The sequence below is a fragment of the Polistes fuscatus genome, unplaced genomic scaffold, assembly GCF_010416935.1.
Source record: "Polistes fuscatus isolate 324 unplaced genomic scaffold, CU_Pfus_HIC Scaffold11, whole genome shotgun sequence".
NCBI classification, from domain to species: domain Eukaryota; kingdom Metazoa; phylum Arthropoda; class Insecta; order Hymenoptera; family Vespidae; genus Polistes; species Polistes fuscatus.
Window position 1 is genome coordinate 2,793,515 of NW_025113009.1, and position 22,611 is coordinate 2,816,125.

Below are 22,611 nucleotides of genomic sequence, written 5' to 3' on the forward strand. Positions count from 1 at the left end.
TAGTAAAGGGTGAAGAGCTAACATCTGTCCGAGGAAACAGAAAATGGTCCTGGAAATATCAGAATCGATATTTGACCCCGGAAAAAGATGAGGCGAGAGAGAAAGAGAGAGAGAGAGAGAGAAATAAAAATAAAAAAGAAAGAAAGAAAGAAAAGCAAGCAAGCAAGCAAGCAAGGAAAAGAAGAAAAAACGAGAACAGGAACGTTGGTGGACGCTTTGAGGAGCCATAGTTGCCAATGTCCCCGCCATTTTCCTGATATTTGATAGATTTCAAAAGGAACGTTCTCCTTCTATTCGTCCCCGCGCTCTTATATCGAACACAGGGGCAAAAGAAAGAAGGCTCGACGAGACTATTGGAAAAAATAAATTGAAGAGAGAGCAGAAAGTCGTCGTCGTCGTCGTCGTCGTCGTCGTCGTGGTCGATAATAAAACGTTAGGTGAATGGTAGGTTGGGTGGTTGGATGGATGAATTTAGGGTGGGGGGTGGGAGTAGAAGAACGAACGAACGTACGAACGAACGAACGAACGAACGAATCAGTACTTTTTCAAATGGGGGGTATCACGCGATGCGAAGAAAAAGTTTTTTCGTACTTTTGGAAAAAAATTAGTTACGACGACGGATCGTTCGCCCATGGCTGGACGATAAAGTTTTTTTTTTCTAACTGCGATAGTCGTAGTTGTGGCACACCGTACAGGTTTGTACGCGCGTACGTACGTACGAACGTACGTTCGCCAAACATAGTTGTCAACGAACGTAAAACCCTGAGGAAAAGTTTGAGCGCATCGTCGTGGACAACGAAGACGACGTTGAAAGTACGTCGGCCATGGAGACTAATGAAGATCGATATAGGTAGCAGAAAAAGTTAAGGGCATGGGGGAGGATGGGTGGTCAAAGCGACGAGGGGGGGAGGGGACTGGGCAACAAAAAAAAAGCAACCGGGTAAATGTACTTTCGAAGCTCCAATCGAAACGAAACCACCACCACGACGTCGGTCGTCGTCGTCGTCGTCGTCGTCGTCGTAGTTGTCGTCTCTCGACGAACCTTTTAGCCGAAGGAACACCGACAATTCTCCTAATTATTTATCGATCCTAAATTTATCAAACAACAAGAATGAAAGAAATAAGTGGTTGAGAGAGTAAGAGGAAATTGAGGAGTTGGTTGGGGTGGTCGGGATCTAACAGAAATAACAAATTCGAAAAATATATATTAGAAAAAGAAAAAAGTCAAAAGAAATTAAGTATATAGCCGTGATGATGGGTTTGGATACGTGTCTCTGGGTATATACTTACTTAAATGCAAGAAAGAGCTTTTTTCGAGATAAAAAGTGTGGGTGGGAGGGAGGGAAGGAGGTTGGGAGAAACAAGATACGTATATGTATTATACATAGATACAATACCATAGGATACGTACGTGCGTGCGTACGTGCATGCATGCATACATACATACGTATATACTCGAGCATTCCTTACCGAAAATTTTCCTCACCGTAATTTTTCGCTTCTCGCGGACGCCGAGAGAAGAATATTTATATAAACCGGACGGAGCGGCAAGACGGCGAGAGCGAGAGCGAGAGAGCGAGAGAGAGAGAGAGGCTACGCGAAAGCGAATTACGTTCTTGTTCGTACTTGGATGAAAACAGAAAAAGGGAGAAAAGGGTGGAACTTGCGGAAGAAAAAAGGAAAATAGGCCAGGATCGATATTGAACCGAGAGAAAAAGGAAGAGGGAAGGGGCTTCGAGAGGAGAGGGCAAGGAAAGGGAGAGAGAGAAAGAAAAAGAAAGAGAGGAAAAAAAAGAAAAAGAGAGAAAAAGAGCGAGAGAGAGAGAGAGAGAGAGAGAGGGCAAAGGAGTAGGAGGCGGAGGAAGAGGCTGGGGAAGGAGGAGGAGGAGGAGGAGGAGGAGGATGAGGAGTAGCAGAGTGGGACGAAGAGAAGAGGCAGGGCGGTTGGGACGAAGGGAGTGGGAGAAAAGGGTAGGAAAAGAGCGAGGGTGAAAAAGAAAAAAAAAGAAAGAAGGAAAAAGAAGAAAGAGGAGGGAAAAAAAAGGGAAAAGAAAGAAATCGAGAGAAGCGAGTCGAGCTTTGAAGATTGATACGGGCTAACGATGAAAAGAGATTTTCAATGTTCGATAGAAAAATATTCGCGAACATCGCGACATTCGAATCGCGCGAGCGCGTGTTACACACGCACGCACACACACACACACACTCGATCGCGTTCTCTTCTGTCTCTTTCGAGTTCTCGCGGCAAGTCCGAAGGTTATTATTCTTTCATTTTTACGAGTCCTTTTGTTAAATTCTCCCCCCATTCCCACCCCCCACCCCAAGGCCTCCACCCCCCAGTATTCTTCGCGTTCTTTCCTTTGCGCGTTATTCCCGTTATCCTTTCTCTTCTCGTTTTCATCTTGAAAGAATATCAATCGATGGGAATAGAGATAGAAAGAAGAGAGTGGGTTCTAGATGGGCTGTGGGAGAGGGTTAAAGGATGGGACGGGGAGGGATGCTCTTGAGAGATAAGCGAACGCTTTTCAATTTAATTATTTTACCGAGCTTCTTTCTCGCTCTTACACACATACACACACATGCGCGCGACTGCTCACATACATCCGTCGCATATATATATCACATATATATATACACATGTATACGAGCGTTCTCTCTCTCTCTCTCGGTTTCTTTCGTTTCTTCTAGTCGAGGTCAAACTCGGCCGAAAGACCGATAATATTTTATCGCACGATCGAAAAATATTGGTCCGCGTCGTACAACCGCGAAGTGGAAGAAGAAAGAGAAGAATAAGTAGAGAAGTAGAGAAAGAAGAGGAGAGAATAGAAGAGAAAAGAAAAGAAAAGAAAGAAAAGGAAAGAAAGAAAGAAAGACGAACGCGAAGGGGATCTGGAAATGACGCCCGTTCGCTAGGAAAAAAAAAGCAAGTAGAAATATCAGGATCGATATTCGACCCAGGAAAAAGGAGCAGCGCTGCTGCGAAGAAAAAGAGAAAGAGAAAGAGAAGAAGAAAAGAAAAAAAATAAGAAAAACGTGAAATAGAAAGAGAAAAAAAGGCGTAGAGATAGATATCGATAGAAAAAAAAAAGCAAGAAAAAAAAAGGCGCCAAGAAAAAGGAAGCACTTTGAAGAAACGTACAATGCCGAATCGTTTTCTACGTAATATTTACTATACTAACGCAGAACGTTCTTCTTCTGGACTATCTCGTAAAAATGTCCCTTTTCTAAGGATAATAAACAGGATGGATTCCTTACTTCCCTATCGGGCTCTCAAAATTGACGATCTGATTTTTCTTTCTCTCTTTCTCTCTCTCTCTGTCTTTGGGGTATCATTCGGTGTATTCGTTCGAAACTCATACATACATACATTTAACGTTTCAACAAGATGAACATATGTTATTTTTGTATTTAATAGATATTTCCGTTTCTCATATTCTATCTTGATTCCCCATTCATTTTCAATTATTCATTTAAAATGTAAGGTACTGTTTTTATCTAAATATAATTATATATCTAGTTGTTTAAAATGTAATTTAATTTTAGTCGCGTTTAATGATACCTAATCGTTCTTCTTTTAATTTCCAAAAAATGATTTACCGAACAAACTGATATATGTACTGGTACATAATATAGAATTAAAATAGTAACTTTGTTGAAATAATAGTAAGTATAAGTAATATATGTGTAAAATATCAGTTAGTATTAAAATAATAGTGATGTGATGATATTGATAATGAATACAATATCTCTCAATATTATTTTTTCATAAGAAATCTAACACAATAAATCAATAATAATTTTAATATCTTCGTTAAAACTTCGTGATAAAGTATTTACCATCTTACATTTGCATATATATATATAAATATATAACAGTATTATTTGAATTTTTAATCACATAGAATACGGTGAAACGTTTCAACGATATATAAATGAAATCCGTTCTCAATATACTATATTAATAAATGAACGTAGAACGAAAAAGATAAAACAAATGTATATACTATTATAGAAAAATGAACTAAAGAAAAATGATAATAATTTAAACGCTTCAGTTTGGCTCCGAATTTAAGAAAGACGAGAAAGAAGATGTAATTACGTCATTATGGTGTTTCCCTCCCATCCGTTACGAATGATTTGGGTCGATCAGGTATAAGGTTAACCGAAAGACTACCTGACTGACACATAACTTTTCTTACGTCCCTGTACAATTTCTGACCTCCTTAATGTCGATCCAATAACGATCGATGATCAGTCATATCTCAACGAGTCGTTGACTGAGAATCGAGTATTGACGACGTGTGAAATCACCTTCCTTCCTTCCTTCCTTCCTTCCTTTTCTCTATTTTCGATCGAAAGGATCGAAAGGATCGAAAGGATCGAAAGGATCGAAAGAATCGAGGTTAAGGGACACGTTATCGTGAAGTAACCAACCCATGAAACTCGATGAAAGGAAAAGTTAGTGGGTCGAAGAAAAAAGATTGAATTACAACGTTAAAGTAAAAAATCATACTTAAGTATAAACGACGGTTGATGAATGATTCGTAATCTCAAGTTCGTGACCGCAAAATTTCGAAGCCTCGAATAATATTTGCGAGCAAGTTCTTACATATATATGTGTACATGTGTGTGTATATATATAGTAGGCAGGTGGCACCTTCCGGATGTGTGTTCTCTCTTTCTTTCTTTCTTTCTCTTTCGTCTATCGTACAATGGACAGGTGCGGGCACCTGCTTACGGCCCTGACCAATGGTTCGCTGTTTTTATCTTCAAAGTGAACCTAAATCTAGAGCTTTTTGATCTAAACTAAAATGCCCCTCCCAACGCGGCTCATCTTCTTAGAATATTATTATTAGAATAAAATCATTGAAAATAGGACGTATCAAAAAAGACAAAAATATTAAATAATTCGACGATTAATCTTCAATTCAATAACAAATTTTTCAATGTATATATATATATAATCATAAATCAAATAATATATATATAATATCATAAAATCAAAATAATAGTTTAATATAATACAAAAAATATTTTTATATGCATTACGTATTTTTGCATACATATATATATATGAAACGTAAAAAATAAGAAGGAAAAGAAAAAGAAAAAAATATTATTAACGTTAGAATATTCGATCTAGCAATAGCACTTGAAAGTCGTCGATGCTGTCGTACCGTGAAGACGTCATCGAGCCCATTAGAAGGTTCGAACCTTGGTGTCGCACACGATATTCTTCTCGTTTGAAGAAGTACCTCTTGAGAAACGCTACTCAAGAATTTCCCCTTCCACTTTTCCTCCTCTCTTTCTCTCTCTCCCTCTATCTCTACCCCCTCGGCCTCCTTCTTTCTCTCTCTTTCTCTCTCATACATTGCGAAACAAACGCTCGTCTGTTCCTAACGGGAATCTGTCGGCATCGTTGCTCTCCCTCAGCCACCCCTTCGCTATAATACGTGCGTGTATGCACACACACACACATATACATATGCATATATGTAAGTGTATATGTGTATGTGTGTGTGGCTCTTTTTTCTTAATCTTCTTCGTTCTTTCTCCTCCGGGAAAAGTAAGAGCATTCACGCCAAGTACTTTCTCGGCAGGAAGAGTCCTCTTTAAAATGTCCTCGCAGTACCATCGGAAGACCACGAGCATAAATCAAAAAGGTCGGAGGGCGGTGCCACGACAACATTCCTCTCTCTCTCTCTCTCTCTCTTTGTTTCATTCCTTCAAAAAGATATAAGGGATGGTACTGGACAGCATCGTATTCTCATTTCGAAAGAACAGTATTTCAAGAAAAGATCACTTCGATTTCTGAAAGGATCGAAAATAAGATAGAGAAACATCCCCCTCTCTCTCTCTCTCTTGTGCCGAATGTATCTGTTTCTCTTCGTTCATCCATTTCCTTCCCCTCTATTTTTTGTTCTACGTTCGTCTATCTAATTTTTACCTTCTATCCGTCTTTCTCTTATTTGTCACCTACTTATTTTCCTTCTCTTTTTATCTTTTTTATTTTCGAAATTACCTATATATATATATATATAGTTGGACAACCCCGAGAGGACAAGAACGCATAGAACGAAGGAGAAAGAAGAGAGATATCGGGGCTTGGGGGGTGGGGGGTGGAGGGTGGTTTTCTCGTCCAGACTAGACGCAAAACCCTTTTTCATCCCCCTTTTTCTCGCCACCTCTCGCTCGAACAGGTCGGACCGAGCGAGTGCACCGGTAAAACAGCCCCTTAAAACGGTTTTACTGCCGCGTACGGGGCGCAACGACGTCTAGACGGCAGAGTCGTAAAGTTTGACCTACTCACCCCCGACCACCACCACCACCACCACCACCACCACCCTCTTACAACTCTCTTTACCTCTCTCTCTCTCTTTCTCTTTTGCCTCATCGTATCAACCCTCTTCTCTAACCCCTTCTATTCTCCGCTACGCGAGACGAGTCTCCTTGCTAAGGTACGCCAACGTTCCTTTAACTTGCCCGGACCTTGAAAACTAGGACAAAGGGTTTCTTCATCATTTTTACTTTCTTTTTTTTATTACTTTCCTTTTTCTTTTTGGCTTCTTAATCAAATCTTTTATTCAAAATTTGACGAATCTAATTTAGGGAACGTTTCGATTATATTTATACGTTTTATTTGTCATTATTATTATTATTATTATTATTATTATTATTGTTAAAAATTATTTATCGCACAACGAGAGAACTCGTCTTTAATATTTTACGCACACACACACACACATATATATATATATATATATTATCGATGGGTAGTGGAAATAGGGCAAAGGGTTAACACGCACAAGAAGAGTCCTGCGAAAGAGTGGTTGGTTGGCCGACCTTCGGAGAATTTCATTTCGACGCGTTTCAAGAACGACGAAGCACGATTCGTTTTCCAACGTACGTACGTACTTACTACACGTATGTTATACGTGTGTACCTACCTATACATATATGTATATCCCTTCCAAATGTTATCGGAGCATCGAGTCAAGAATAGGTGGTGGTGGTCGCTGGAAAAGCGATCACCTATATTTTTTCCCCAAGGTAAAGGGAATTTCATTTTATTCTCGAATTCTTTCACGAATGCGCTTCTTTTATCTCTCTCTCTCTCTCTCTCTCTTTGTTTCCTTTACTTTTTATTTTTTTTAATTTTTTCTTTCTCTTTTGGTTTTTTTATTTCACTTCGCCGTGTCTTTTCCCCCTTTTTCTCGCCGAAAGAATTTCACGAAGCGTCGAGGCTGCTATCTCGTTATTTTTTTAATCATGTGCACGTGTATACGTAAACGCGCGCTCGCGCGCTTTATATGCATCGTTGTTAATTATCAGTGTATATATATATATATGTTTATATATAGTATTTTGCCTCTTATTTTATTTCATTTTATTTTTCGTTTTGTTTCGTTTCGTTTTCTTTTTCTTTTTCTTTTTCTCTTTTCTTTTCCATTCCCCTTTTTCGTTTCCTTTTATTTTTCTTTTCTTTTCTTTTTACGTTCTTTATTCTTTTGGAAAACTCGTTATCGACTTTGTACACATTTAGTTAGTTTATTTTTTTTTTACCTTGTATCTTTTTGTTTTTGTTATTTCGTTAAACATTCGTTCGCACACTCTCTCTCTCATTCCAAGTCGAAAATGTAGAAACGTCGATCTAAAAATAAGGACTACGTCGGTAAATTTCAGTCCTTTAAGGTCGTGGAAGCAGAAAAGTCGGTCAAACGAAAAGTTGGATGTAAAGGGAATCACGTGGCCCTTTTGAAAACTAGCAGCGAGCGTGCTCGCGGTTCACGGATTTTACGAGAGTTTTGAGTTTGAAGTGTCCAGGAACCTTTTAACGTTAATTGCGACGGTTTTTTTTTCCTCTCTCTCTCTCTCACTCCCTCTCTCTCTCTCTCTCTCCTCCTCTTCCTCTTTCCCTGTGTTTCAGCGTAAACGAAAATTCGCCCTTCGTACTTCCTACTTAAAAATTCAAACGTAGAAGCACAGGGGAGCTTTACTTATATATGGGTTACGTTTTTGGAACGTTTCTGAACGTTTTCAAGCACCGATGAGTTTGATGAAAAATAAGTAGATCGAACATCTACTAACGATAATCTCGATTATATCACAAATTAATCGAATAAGAGAGATTACTTCAGAGGTAGGAGGAACCTTTTCCTTTTAGCTATTTCGTTGAAGTAGACTGTACCTACCCAGGAATAGCACGGAATTATTTCTCGAGCAAGTAAAGACCCTTCAGTTCTGGTTCGTTCTACCCTTTCGTCGACGTTTCGCACGGTACCGTACTGTACTGTACCGCACAGTACTGCACCGCACCGCACCGCACCGTACCGCACCGCACAAGGACTTTTTCCTCGCACCGACGTATCCGGAAAAGCTTCCACTTTCCACTCGTCCTTGGAACTCGATGGCTCCCGCGGTTAGTGTCGAAAAAAGAAAACGCCGAGGTTCTTTCAAATAATTCTCTTCCTCTGTAACTCTCCTCCTCCTCGTCCTACACAGCCCTTTTCCTACTACATTTTTGCCAAACGAGTTTCTACTCTCTGCTTCTATCGAAAATACCGTGAAGCTTTATCGAAACTTACGAGACTTCAAACTTTGTTCTTTCTTTCTTTCTTTCTTTCTTTCTTGGGTTAACTGAAAACGAGGAAGGGTTTGTAATCATTTTATTTAATATTATACGCATCGTCCTTAGTCAAAGTTAATATTTTTTACATAATTATTGTCGAATGCAAATACATTTTTGCGATTAACTTTTAATTCGTAAAATCAATTAGCGCAGAACGATTCGATTGTTTTTCATTCTTTCGATGCGTAAAATTCTCATCGATTAGATTTTGTAATTAATGTAAAATATTAGGCGCGACCAATAACGTTGAGATACGTTTTATGATACCTTTGATTGCAAGAAAACGTTGTCTTTTTGTCTAGCACAATTTTCAAAGTCTTTCCCAGTCCCGGGGTTACCCTCGAGGGAGTTATATTTCGTTCAGATAATACGTGCCAGCTTCGACACCCGAGACTATCGGTTCACATAAATATCACGACCTTCTTAACTTTCCACCCTCACGTGGTACCCGTTAAAATTTAAAAGTCAAGATTCGATTTTTCTTAACCCGACGTAAATCCTTCGTCGACTTTGTCCGCTTATCGCGTTCGAAGAAATTTTACCGCGAGATGAGACGACCAAAGAAATCAAACTCTTCTCCTACTTCGTTTATTTTTCCCCTTTCTCTTCCAATTTTAACATATTTTCGTTTAGAAATAATAACGAAAAATTAATGATAACTCGAAAGACGAAAACCAAAAGAAAATAAAATAAATAATCTTTTTCCTAATATTTCTGAATTAACCCTTTGAGTGCTATGAACGCATACAAATATGCGTTTGATCAAAATTCTCAACGTGGGGATTATTATTACGTTATGTTCGTCGATATAAATGCGAATAATGTAGTATTCTATAAAATCTTGTCACATACATCAAAATTATCTAATAAACAATAACTTTAATTATTAAATATAATTTATTATTAGATATGATTAGTAAAATCAGTCATAGGAAATAAACACGCTAGTAATAAAATATTCACTCAAAGGATTAAACAAATAATTGACGATATAATCGAGGATCCTTGTCTTGTTTCATTTCTTCGATCCAAAATAGTTTTGAAAAAAAAGAAAAGTGAAGAAGATAGGGGAAAAGGACGCACAATGGAGATTCGAGATTTGAGATTCAAACTATAGACTGCGGAGACGTATGAGTTTTATGGTTTTTCCGTGACCAGGTCGCGGTTATTCTTCGGGCCTAGGATCTTCTCTCTCTCTCTCTCTGTTATATTCATCGTCCAGCCCAGTCTCGAAGGATACCGCGATCCTGCTCTAAAGTTTCTTCACGAGACGCATAAACTCGGTAGAATTTTATTTGCGATTTAAGGAAGAATTTCTTAGAGTAAGATATTTGCAATCGAGGAACGAATAAAACTCCCACGTTCTCTCTCTCTCTCTCTCTCTCTTTCTCTCTCTTTCTCTTTCCATTCTTTTCATTATTATTATAAATCGAAAACCGATTCACCATCTATCCTCTTATAATGTATCTAATCTAACAAACAATATTATTTTCTTAAAAGAAAAAAAAGAAAAAAAAGAGAAAGATAAATTAATGTAGGAATCGTTTGGGGAAACAAAAAGAAATGTATGAAAATGAGGTTGTTGATAGAAAGATAGGAAAAAAAAATTTCTTTTACTAAGATAAATCTATAACGAGCACTCGAATGTAAAGTACGAAGTTTTGGTAGACTCGTGCGAAGAAGATAGGAGGATAAAGTGAACCAAAGAAAAAAATATACTCTTTCGGTTTGGTACGACACAAAAATGAAATAATTCGAGATAAGGGTTAAGAATAAAGAGAGAAAGGGATGCATCGAACGTTAAAACAAGGATATACGAAAGTAGAATAATAAATTGTATTCTTCTCTTCTTATATATATATAATTATAATTAAAAATAATGCCGATAGCAATACGTAAGAAAACAAAGATAAACGAAAAAGAAGAGAAATCAAATGAAATCAAATGAAATCAAATCAAAGCAAAGCAAAGCAAAGTAAATCAAAGGAAGGAAAAAAAAAGGGATAAAAATGATAGAAAAAAAAAACATTTCAATCTATATCGAAAGAACAAGAAGAAGGCCCCTCCGATGCAACAAAAAAATGCAACAGAGAGAGAGAGAGAGTGCAGCAGCAGTATTTCTCGTCTCTCGACGTAAAACTATAACGAGATACTCGAAGGTGAACCAGAGATAAATATAATATGAAAAATGGTAAAAAGGTCGAATAAAGTAGAGAGACGGCGAAATGCGTCTGGAGAGAGAATGAAGAGAAGGAGAAGGAGAAGCTGCTGCTGCTGCTGCTGTAGTAATAGTAGTAGTAGTAGTAGTAGTAGTCATGTACGTGGAGACGAAGAAGGAGGATGAGGAGATTGGAGATCGTAGGTAGACAGCCAGAACGTATAGGTTTATGTGTTTCCGCGAGCAGGCCGCGGCCATTCCGCGCGTCTGAACCTCGCCACCCCAAAACTCACCCCCCATCACCCGAAACCCACCCCACTTCATCCGTTTGCTTCCATTCCACCCCCCTCGTACCAACTCGCTCCTCCGTTGCTGCTGCTGCTGCTGTCGCTGTCGCGGACGACGTGGGGTGGTGGGCCAGGGGTTTCTAGGGGTGAGGAGGGACGCGGGACGAAGAGGGAGAGAAGGGGCCGACGAGAAAAAGAAGGAGGAGGAGGAGAGGGGGAGGGGGAAAAGAGGGCCGGCTGTAAAAATTTTACTGCGAATTGTCTGCAGAACCCGAGCGCACACACCGCACGACGTTACGAGCGAGAAAAATAGGAGAAACCCCCGGGAAACCGTCGGAAAAACTCGTCTGGGTCAGATCTCTTACCCCGTTGCCTCTCTCTCTCCCTCTACCTCCCTCCCTCTCTCTCTTTCTCGTTGGCAACCCTTAAACTCGTCGCGACCACGTCTACCTTTACTCCACGGTTTTAGGTCAACGATCATATCGTTGCGCCAGCCCCCAACTTAAACAGAAGGATACAAGAAAAGATTTGTCTTCTTTGTAAAAAAGCGACAGAGAGAGAGAGAGAGAGAGTTTTTTAACAAGTTGTTCACAGCGGCGGCGACACTTTATTTTTACTTAATTTGACGAGAAGAGCTTTCTTTTTACGTATTACAATTTTGATAGTACTACCATTCGTATTACACGTATAAAATAATTACAATGCAGTACGCATTTTGATTTATTACTACGATGTAAATAATAAAATAAAAAGCGTATAAAATATGACGTTAATCTGATATTCGATATTTTGAAATAATTCGGACAACGTTTCTTTTTTTTATTTTTTTTTGGAAGAATTTTCGACACAATCGATAATTTGAAAATAGTTCATTGGCAGATAGCCCCCACGGGCGAAACGTTGGCACGTAAATCCCGATCAGTTATCAAGCCACTGCATTCGAGTTTTCCAAGAGCGTGAAGAGACCGAACGAGTGAACGAGAGAGAGGAAGAGAGAGAGAGAGAGAGAGAGAGTGGGAAGCCCCCATTCGGAGCCAACTGTTGAATTTTATCACTCTCTATTCCCCCCTTTTTCTCTCTCCTTCCTTCTCGTCTGTCTCCGAGTAGATAGATAGATAAAGGGAGAGAAAGAGAGAGAGAGAGAGAGAATAAATGAGAATGAGAAGGAGAAGGAACGTGATACAGACCACATGTGCGTCATTGGCCCACCCTTCGTGTCTCGTCGTTTAGGCCTTTCTAAGTTCAGTGAACAAAAAAAAATAATATATATATATATATAAGAAAAAAAAAAAGAAACAGCTACGAAAGCGATACCAGTCTCGACACCCTGTGGGAACACATGTGTGTTTCATGTACATTCCCTTGAATGAAGGGAAAGGGAAAGGAGTGGATTCTCGAGTCACTATAATCTACTTTGAACGCGTCTTTTCACTGATAAAGCTTAAGAGCATCTAAATGTTTCGACGTTAGTTCATTGAGTTTTAAACCTGTAACGAAGGAATAATATTCATTTTATATGACGCACTATATTCTAAGACCTATCCAAATCCGTTACTTCGATATTATCGATTCGTACAATTTTCTTTTTACTTGTATTTTCTTAGCTTTTCTTCGTCTTATTTTTAGAATTACATATAAACTCGTGTAAACTTTATTCCTCCTCCTCCTCCTCCTCCTCCTTGGTTTATTCATTTATTATTTCATTTTTCTTTCTTTTCAATTTTGAGATAGTAAACGTAATTCTCGAATTCAATTGGCGAAGAAAATTCTGTATGAAATGTCGATGGGGGGAAGCTGCATCCTGCAGCCATTTAAGATCGCTAAAGGATAAAGAAAATGCGTCGGTGTCCAAGTAGATCAACAGTCAAAATAATTCTTTCCAGGGTTCTTTACGGCACGAAGCCCACGTGTTCTTCTTGTAACCCTTGAAAAGCTAGTTTTGGCAGCTGCTGACGATTTATCAGAAGCCTCGCCGTGAATCGTTCGAGAACTAACAACTAACTCGTATAGTTGTGGTCCCCTTCGATCTTCGGTTCTCTACTGTCAGACTCGAAATTCGACTCCGTGATCGGATTGCTATAACCAAAAAAAAAGAAGAAGATGAAGACACCATTTTTCTTTCGCTTCGTCGACTCTACGAAATATTTCGGTGTGACCGAGTAATAAATAACAACTCTAAGAGAGAGAAAATTCTCTTTTTAATTTTTTAATATTTTCAAAATATCATCTACCTTACGTTTCTCATTTCGTTTCATTTTCTTTCATCGAATCGATGATAATCAAATATTCGACGAATTTTGACGAATAAAATGCCATCGAATTCTCTATTCTGTATTTAACATATTAATCGTTCAACATACTTCGTAACAAGGATGAAATTGAGATGAATCGTGATGTATCTGCTTACGCAACTCACTCGAAAGATGATCAGGCTAAAAGGTGGATAGCGAGAGAAGAGATCGTTAGTGCATCGCCCTTAGTAGGTATTAGGAATTAAGTAGTCCTCTCCAAACATTGGATCTTCTCGTCTACTGGCTGACGAACGAGCGTACACCATCGTCCTACCATCACAATCAACACCACCACCACCACCACCACCTTAACCGAGAGTCGCCGATACTCGCGAGAAACTCGAGGTCGAAGTTTTTTCAGACCTCTCGGCCATTCCTCCTCTGTAACCAACCTTTTCTGTGAAGATATCAAGTTCCTTGGAGACATTCACCCTCTTTCTTTCTCTCTCTCTCTCTCTCCCTTTCTCTCTTTCACTCTGTCTATCTTTCTCGAAGAAAAACCGCAAGTATTTAAAGTTACCTCCTCGTCTTCGATGAAACGATTTAACGCTCGTTAAGCTCGTCTCGATTACATCTTTCTATTTTATTCTTTTATTATTTTTTTTCTTTTTTGTTTGGGGGCAGGCGGGGCGGGGCGGGGCGGGCGGGGAGTGGGGGGAATTACGGAATATTTTTCTTCCCTTTAATTTCGTTCACACGTTTGCGAGAAAATATTTGACGCCCTATCGTTAGCCACGGTAAATCGCAAATGTAACCAAGACTTAAATTAAAGAATGCGCGAAACGGGCGCACCCTTGACAACTTGCAAACGCTCGAGAGTGGAATAACAAGGGCTGAACGTTCGTAGTTACTACTACAGTTCTCGTTGCCTCGTTTCGAGTTCTTTCGAAGAAGAAGAAGAAGAAGAGTACAAAGTGTGGGAGGAAGTGAAGGAAGGAAGGAAGAATGATGAAAGAGAAAAAAGAAAAAAAAGAAAAAAAAGAAAAAAGAACAGAGAAACGTAAGAACGTTCGAAGAAGTATTTATTGGAAGGAAAACATTTCGAAGGGAGGTAAAACACGGTAACTGGATTTTTTTTTTATTCTTTTCTATAAAAAAAAAGAAAAAGAAAAAAGAAGAAAAATAAGATATTTATCCGCTCGGTTGATCGAATAAAAATAAGAAAAAAAAAAAAGACAAAGATTCTTAGAATAATTTGTTATCGAATTAGAAAAGAAAAAATCGATTCGAGCGAGGATAATTTAAAAAAAAAGAAAAAAAAGAAGAAACGAAAGGATCGAATGGAACGACGCCCGTCGTTGTTTCATCGTCGTCAAAGGAACGCGGCAAAGGGTGGTAAAAATCTTTTTCTACGGATCCGCCTATAATCCTTCGGAATAGAAGAGAGCAGTGTAAGGTCGTCGCGACGCCGGTCGCGTCGGTGATCGAGGCTTTGAGGGTTGAGGGTAAGGGCGAGAAAAGGGTTTGAAGGGGGACCGGGAGAGGGGAGTGACGTCACGCAGGGCGTCCGTCGGCGTCCGTTCGGCGTCCGTTCGGCGTCCGTTCGCGGCGTCCGTTGGGCTAGGTCGTGGCGCCCCCAGGAGGCAGCCTCGCGAGAGAAAATCACCCTCCGTCTCCGCCCGTCTTTTTCTCGGGGCGCAAGCCGCCGCCACCGCCACCGCCACCGCCACCGCCACCGCCACCGTGCCGAAAAAAGCAAGGCTCGCAGAAAGGACGCCCGGCGTCGTGGCGCTCTTTGGCTGATCAATACACGCCGCCTCGTACGCGAACGGACGGACGGACGGACGGTCACGCATGTGCACGATGTGCCCTCTTATTCCCCACCCCTTATTCTCCTCCTCCTCCTCCTCCTCCTTCCTTTTCCTCCTTCCACCGACTCCTCCACCATCCACATTTACCCGCTCTTCCCCCCCCCCCGTCTCGCTCCTTCCTCTTCCATTTCTTTCTCTTTCTTTCTTTATTTCGCCCACACTATTTATACGTACGTACGTACGTCTACCCGTCCTGCTCCCGTGGCCAGTCCCTCCCTCCTTCTCCCTCTCCCTCTCCCCCCCCGTTTCCCTCTTTTTTCCTCTCTTCTCTCGGAGGAGAGAGACTGGCCGATTTTTTCCTCCCGTTTTCTCGGCTCCCGCATTTTTTTTAACCTCTTTCGGTACTCCTCCACCGGGCCGGCGAACGTACCTTCCCTCCCTGCCAACCCCCTTCGCCCCATCTCATCCTCCTCCCCATCCGCCGTGCGTCCCTTCTCCGCCCGGCCCGCTCCCCCCGTTTTTTCCCTCATCCCACCGCAGCAGCTCCTTTCTTTTTCCTCCTCCAGCACTTTCCACCCCCCCCTCACCGCGGTTCCTACTCTATCTTTTTGATTCTCTCTTTCTTCTTGTTTTTTTTTTTTTCTTTCTACTCCGACCACCCTACCTACCTACCTACCTACCTACCCACCTACCTACCTACCTACCTATCTACCTACCTACATACCTAACCACCCAGCCACCCACCGACGCCGGGCGTCGGCGTCCTTTTGCTATCGGGACGTTCTCTCGACTATCGGTCCGACCACCTACGCTTGCGGAGGAAAAAGGAAGGAGATGAAGAGAGGATAAGGCAAAAAGAGAGAGACGAAAAGAAAAAGAAGTATGGAAGAGGGAGAGAGATGGCGAAGCGCCGCTGCGGTGCCTGGATGCGAGCTAAAATGTATTTTTTTTCTTTTCTTTATCTTCCCTTCGAGCTGCTCGCGGTAGGTTGGATTACCAATCCGAGTGTTCTCTCTCTCTCTCTCCTCTTCTCTTTCTATATCCCATCTCTATCTCTTCTTTCCACATTTTTCCCTTTTTCTTCCCTTTATTTTTCTACTCCCTCGCACCCCCTTTCCACCCCTTTTCTCTCTCCTCGTTCTCCTTCCTTCCTTCTATCTTTCTTTCTTTTCTTTTCTTTTCTTTCCTTTTCTTTTTTTTTTTTTTTTCCCAAGAGAGAGAGAGAGAGAGAGTTGCCAGCTCGCAGTGGATGCGCCTAAGGGCTGTTGCCGTAGTCGTTACCGCCAGCTAGACTCCTACCTCGATACGGTTAGAACGGCGGAAAGTACTTTAAAGCGGATATCGTTGTGCGTTGATGCCGAGATGAAAATTATTGGGTCGAGTTTCGAGACGGACCACAAACCCAGAACGAACCTCGAGTTTCTTTCTAATTGCAAATTACCAACCAATCCCTATCTTCTATCCCTCTTTTTTTCTCTTCTTTTTGTGAGGGGGCGGGGGGTGGACGGATACGTTCCTCTTTTACTTTATCCTTTTCCGTGTTTATTCCATTTTTTTTTCTTCTCTCTCTTTGGTCGTCGCAGTTATTTGCAAATGTCATTTTAATATCGTCACCGATCGAAGTCTCGATAATTCGTCAAAAACTAATTTGTTTTTATCAAATATTTTATACACGTATAAATCAAGGTTCCTCAAACCTTTCCTTTCGATGGAAACCCCCTTTCACTCGAGCAAATACTTTCAAAACTCTCCGAATGTATTTTCTTTTTTACTATATCATAAACTCAGTTACATACTACTATATTCGTGGTGTTACTTAACTGATTTGAATGAATTTTTGATAGATGTTCGTACGGAAATTGGTTCGGTCTTATGTATCGTCAGGCTTGCGAACGACACTTTGAAAAATTGTTATTTACGTATACGATTATCATTAATATATTTTATTAGTATAAATTTGATATATATATATATAAGAGGTCTCGTTTCGTTTTAATGTTCTTTTGAAATAATATAAATTTTGGAAAAAATTAAAAGGAATGGAAAGAAAAAGAAGCACGAACGAAAAAGAAAAGGGAAAAAGAAGGATCTCGTTGAACGTTAGTCGGCTACCCTTATTCACTTTACACTGTCGTACCACCCGAATACGCGAATATCATCCAACCGAACCTCCTATAGCTTTCATTTCGTTTTGACTTTGTGAGTTCCGTTTTGGTAAATAGAGTCTAGTCGGGAGTCGCTTTTCGTTTTTGATGACAATGTTTCATTCGAACGAGGAAGAGAAAGAAAAACGACCGGGAGAAAGTCGACTCTGTGTGTTAAAAGTATTCCGACGATAGAATTCGATCGAACGAAACCGAGCCCTACCAATGAAAGAGTAAAGTTCTATTCAATGTATTCGACGTTTTGTTTTTATTTATTTATTTTGTTCCTATCTTTTTTTTTTTTTTTGTCTTTCTACTATTTACTCGTGTTCGTACAATATCTGGGTAAAAAACAAAAAGAAAAAAAAAAATAACAGAAAAAACAATAAAAAGAGAAGTCGTAAGTTTGGAAGAAAATTTACGCAAAAATTTTGCGATTTGTTTTAATCTCTAGGCCGAAGTTACGTCCTCCTCTTTCCGTTCTATTCCTTTTTCTTTTTTTTTTTTTATAAATCTCCCACACTCAACCTCCCCCCCTCCTCTCCTCTCCTCTCTTTCCGAGTCATCTTCGCTAACATTTATTTCAGATCCAATTTTAGACATTTTACGTTCGATTCAAAGGGAACCATCTGGCATCACACCGTCGGATTTAAAAAGCGTCTCCTTACAAGGGCTCCACCTTACTGCATCATCTTCTTCTTCTTCTTCTCCTTCTTCTTCTTCTTTTTTTCGTTCCCCTCGCTCCTCATTTTTAAAATAGAAATAGATCGCACGGACGCCAACTTCCGGTATCTGTCCGGAAAAACTGTATCTCTTTCTCTCTCTTTCTTTCTCGGTCATTGCACGAAGCTCTTCTCAATTTTTCTATTTTTTTTTTTCTCTTGCTATCCTCGATTTCCCGCGAGGGTGAGAACCTCTCCAGAGATTCTTCTTTCTGCTTAGTATCGAATGGGGAAGAAACTAAGAGAGAAGGAAAATGACGAAGGAAGAAGAAAAAGAAAACTGTCCAACTTTCCAGCAAAAATGCATAACCTTCTTCTTCATTCGAACATCTTTTTTCTTCTTTTTTTCTCACAAGAATCGGAGACGATTACGAGGGCCACCTGTAGCGCGAAGAAAAACTTAGGATCACTGCCCTTTTTCTAAAACCGGACCCTTCTGTGTTGTCCTTTAAAACGTCAAAAAGTGTCGACTCGTTCTAATTTATATATTACTTTAACACTTGTCTTCTAAACGTAAATAACGACGGACAATTTTTAAAACACGCGCATCCGTTGGATCATCCGAATTGAATTTATCGTAAAAAAATACAAACAAATGATGAAACATTTTTAATTAACAATTTGATATATAAGATTAGATGATATTTACGATAATATTTGACGAAAAAATACCGTCTGTTCGATCATGACATTTGGACTTGTTGTAGTTTATCGGCTTCTCGACCGCGAAAGGTGAGAAACATAACAGAAAGAGAACGAGAGAGAGAGAGAGAGAGAGAGAGAGAGATAGGTAGATAGATAGGTAACATGACCACACGCAAGGTTCCGCGAGATACGGAGGGTCGTTTGGTCGTTTCATTCGAGCGTTGGCTGCGGTTTAGGAGGTCGTGAGAAGGGAAACAGGGTCGTCTTTAAATGGCTATGCCGTAGAATCCCTTTAAAAGGGTCCTCCCGCTAACACTCCATACTCTCCCTTTCGACGACACCATTGGACACACTTGATAGCAATAAACCGATTCGTCAATCTACTCGAAAATGAACGGTAATTTTGTGAAAAGCAATTCATTAGTTTTACATTTGTTATATTTTATCAATGACAAATTCGAAATGATTTGTATCTAGGTTTTCACACCGAACCAGGCTTTTTCCCTTCTCAAGAACCCGTGAAATTCCGCATCTTGTGCTCGAATAGAATTTAATTCTTTTTTTTTATTCAAATATTTTGCAAGATTTTGATTACATTTGTTCGAAGGATTTACGTTTGTTCGTTGACAAATTTTACACGAAAAAAGAAAAAGAAAATTATTTTCTATTCTATTAGAAATATTTCTTTCTCAAATTTTCTGCGATCAAACATTTGATACGGATCTTAATCATTTTTCTACGTTTTTATGCTAATATCTATTTACAGAATACGTTGATTACGGTATTTAAAATATAAATAAAAGTTTTTTTTATATTATTTTAATATTTACTTTAATGAAAAATCATTATTAACCTCTTTTTTTATTTCTTTCTTCCGCTTAAAATAACACAATAATTTTTTCATATATGTTAATAGATTCAGAACGAATTTTCATAGCCGAGAAAAAAAAGAAAAATCAAAGAAAAAAGAAAACAAGATGACGCGAGAAAAAAAAACCTGTTTTACATTCTTTTAATATTTACATTCCGGAGAAGAAAAGAAAAAAAAAAAAGAAAAGAAAAAGGAAGACAAAAAGGAAAAAGAAAAAATTAACATTTCTTTTTTAAAAAATAATTTTTCGCTATACACACGCCTCGTACAACGGGGATACTAATTTTTCTTCATATACGTTAACAAATATAGAACAAATTATGTCCCCAAGTATCTTTAAAAAAAAAAATAAAAACGAGAAAATAGAAACGGGGCTGGGAGAGGGAAAAAAACCCCCAAAAAAGTATTCAATTAGAAAACGCGTTTTCCGACAGGTTTTGTATGCACGTATCGAAATTGTTTAAAGGAAAACAAAAAGATATCATTTCGTTTGTGTAACTTAATTCTAAAAATAATAATATTAAATAATATATAAATATATAATTAAGATATATACGTATTTAATAAAAATTAAATAGAAACGGCTGGAACAGGACAGTTTTATATTACAAATAAAATAATAACGAAATAAGATATTTTTTAAACAAGGATATATGTAAGAATGAATTCGTTAAAGAGATTCTCGTTCATCGTACTCGTTGGTTGTCGTACTCGTTCGTTCGGCGGGGTTGGCTCGTTTATCTCTATAGAAGGCCGAGTGATGCCCAAGGTCACAGGCCCGCCACCCTCGTCTGTGTTGTGTCTAGACCGACTCACCCTGCTGCCACCCTGCTGCCACCCGGTGGAGGAGGTGGGGGCGTCCCCTACCCCGAGCATCGCGCTTCACCGCCTCCCACCCCTTCCCACCACCAACTCGTCGTCCTCGTTCGTGTCTCTAACTCGCGCCAATTATTCCTCCTCGAGTTCTTTCCCCCGTCCCCACCCCCCACCCCCACGTTCCTTTCTCTTCTTCATCATTCTCCATCTCTCTTTCTCTCTATTTCGAGACGGTGAACATTTCGCACGTTTACAGGGGAGGAGGACGACACTAACACCAAAAACGTTTCGCCATTTTTCTTATATGCGAAGTAGTTTTAGATACAAAATTTCGTTGTTCTCGTATTATATGTCAAAACAACAAGATAGATAAATATACATTATTTTAGTTAAATTCGTTTAAAATAAATTCATATTATCAAATTACGTATCGATTAATTAATAGAAACATTGACACAATGAATTTATTGCTTTGAATCGACTAATATACCAATCTATAATTTTATCGAAACAACTATTGACGAAAAATGCGATAAAATATCTAAAACGTTGTCGAATGTTTGGTAAAAAATTATCGACACGTAAATTTCTATTCGATATGTTACAGCAATGCAATCCTCACGACAAGGAAAGCGATTACTGGGGCGGCGGTCGAGGAACGAAACAAGGTTACGAGGTTAGTAACCAACTTGAAAATATTTCAGTAGAATAGCTCGAATATATGCGAGCCTCGTGCTAATTCTACTTGGTGAAGCGCAGCACTTTTTGTTACAGGCGAAAATGAACGCGGATCATGGTCAACTACAGAAAGGTGAGTAAACTTCTATCATTTTGTCGTTTATCTTTCCTTCTTCTTCTTCTTCTTTTTTTTTTTTATTCCTTCTTTCAATTTCGAACAGAGATCATTCGGAATCACGTTTTAAATAGTCGAGACAACCTTTGATCGATTTCGAGATTTCTCATACACGCTTGTAAAGCAATGTAAACACTCGATTCGAAGTCGAGTTCCTTCTCGAAACCGGTCGTGACTTTGCATCCGTGATGTAAGATCACCGATTAGGATAGTGAGTTAGCAAGAGAAAGAAAGAGAGAGAATAAGTAGGAGTAAGAGTTTAAGGCCAAAGCAAAAAGTACGTGCGAACGTAAATTTATTGTCGAACGATACCAAGATATTTTAACACCCCTATCACCCTCCCCTCTCTCTCTCTCTTTCATTTGCTAATCGATCTTTTCGAGTTTAGGCTACTCGGTAGGAATAGTAACAACCTTAAATACATTTTACACCTTTCTAACATCTACTCTCGAGTTTTATACTTCACCTGTTGCAGTTACGTTTTCCTTTCCTTTCCTTTCCTTTCCTTTTCATTCCTCTTTTTCTCGCATAGTATTCGTCTACTTTTTTTTAATTAGATTCTCTCGTCTTCTTTTCTATTAACTTCGAATTTTGTTGGAGAATATTTGAAAAAAGAAATAAAAGAAATAAAAAAAAAAAAAAAAGAAAGAAAAAAGAAAGACTTTTAGAAAATTTTTTGTCTTCTCGACATTTACATATACTGTGATGTAAAAATAATATGACGCAATTGAAATGTGTCTTTTGTATGGATAAAGTTATGAAAGAACGTACGATGAGTTTTATCCGTTTATGCAAATACTATGGAAGTAACTCTGAAGTAATACTCTCCATATATCCATCTTATTTCGTCTAATGTAAGTTTTTTAGATTTCATGGTTAATATTTTTCAAGTATTTATTCGTTTTAAAATAAATCAAGACTCGTACGCGATTTCATTGTATTTATTTAAATCGAAATAAAATTGTTCGAGAAAAAAGAAAAAGAAAAAAAAGAGCATTGGCTCGTAATGGTGAAACTCCCAAATACTCGTCGAAAATAAATATTTGCCATTTTTCGATAAAATGATCTTTAGAACGCACCGTATTTATAATGCAACTAAATTATACTCAAAATATCACGTTACAAATTTATCTAAATATTATACGTACAAAAAAAAAAAACCGAGAAAAAAAATATTAATAAAAATACGATTATTATTTTTTACGATTATTATTAATAAAAATACGATTATTATTTATAATGCAACTAAATTATACTCAAAATATATCACGTTATAAATTTATCTAAATATTATACGTACAAAAAAAAAAGACCGAGAAAAAAAATATTAATAAAAATACGATTATTATTTTTGACTATTTGTATAATAATTCCACATATATCTGTGATGCAACTAAACTAAATTTATTAAAAAAATAAATAAAAGAAAAAATATAATATAATA

General features: G+C 38.7%; 1 protein-coding gene across 1 annotated transcript in view; it reads left to right on the forward strand.

The window, feature by feature from the left end:
• Positions 1-22,611, forward strand: part of LOC122526281 (zinc finger protein squeeze-like) — a gene marked incomplete at its 3' end in the record, with an annotated part of 99,494 nt that overhangs the window by 13,109 nt on the left and 63,774 nt on the right. Inside the window, 2 exon segments of the mRNA XM_043649592.1 lie at positions 20,922-20,990; positions 21,074-21,125. Coding sequence (XP_043505527.1) covers positions 20,922-20,990; positions 21,074-21,125 — 121 coding nt within the window.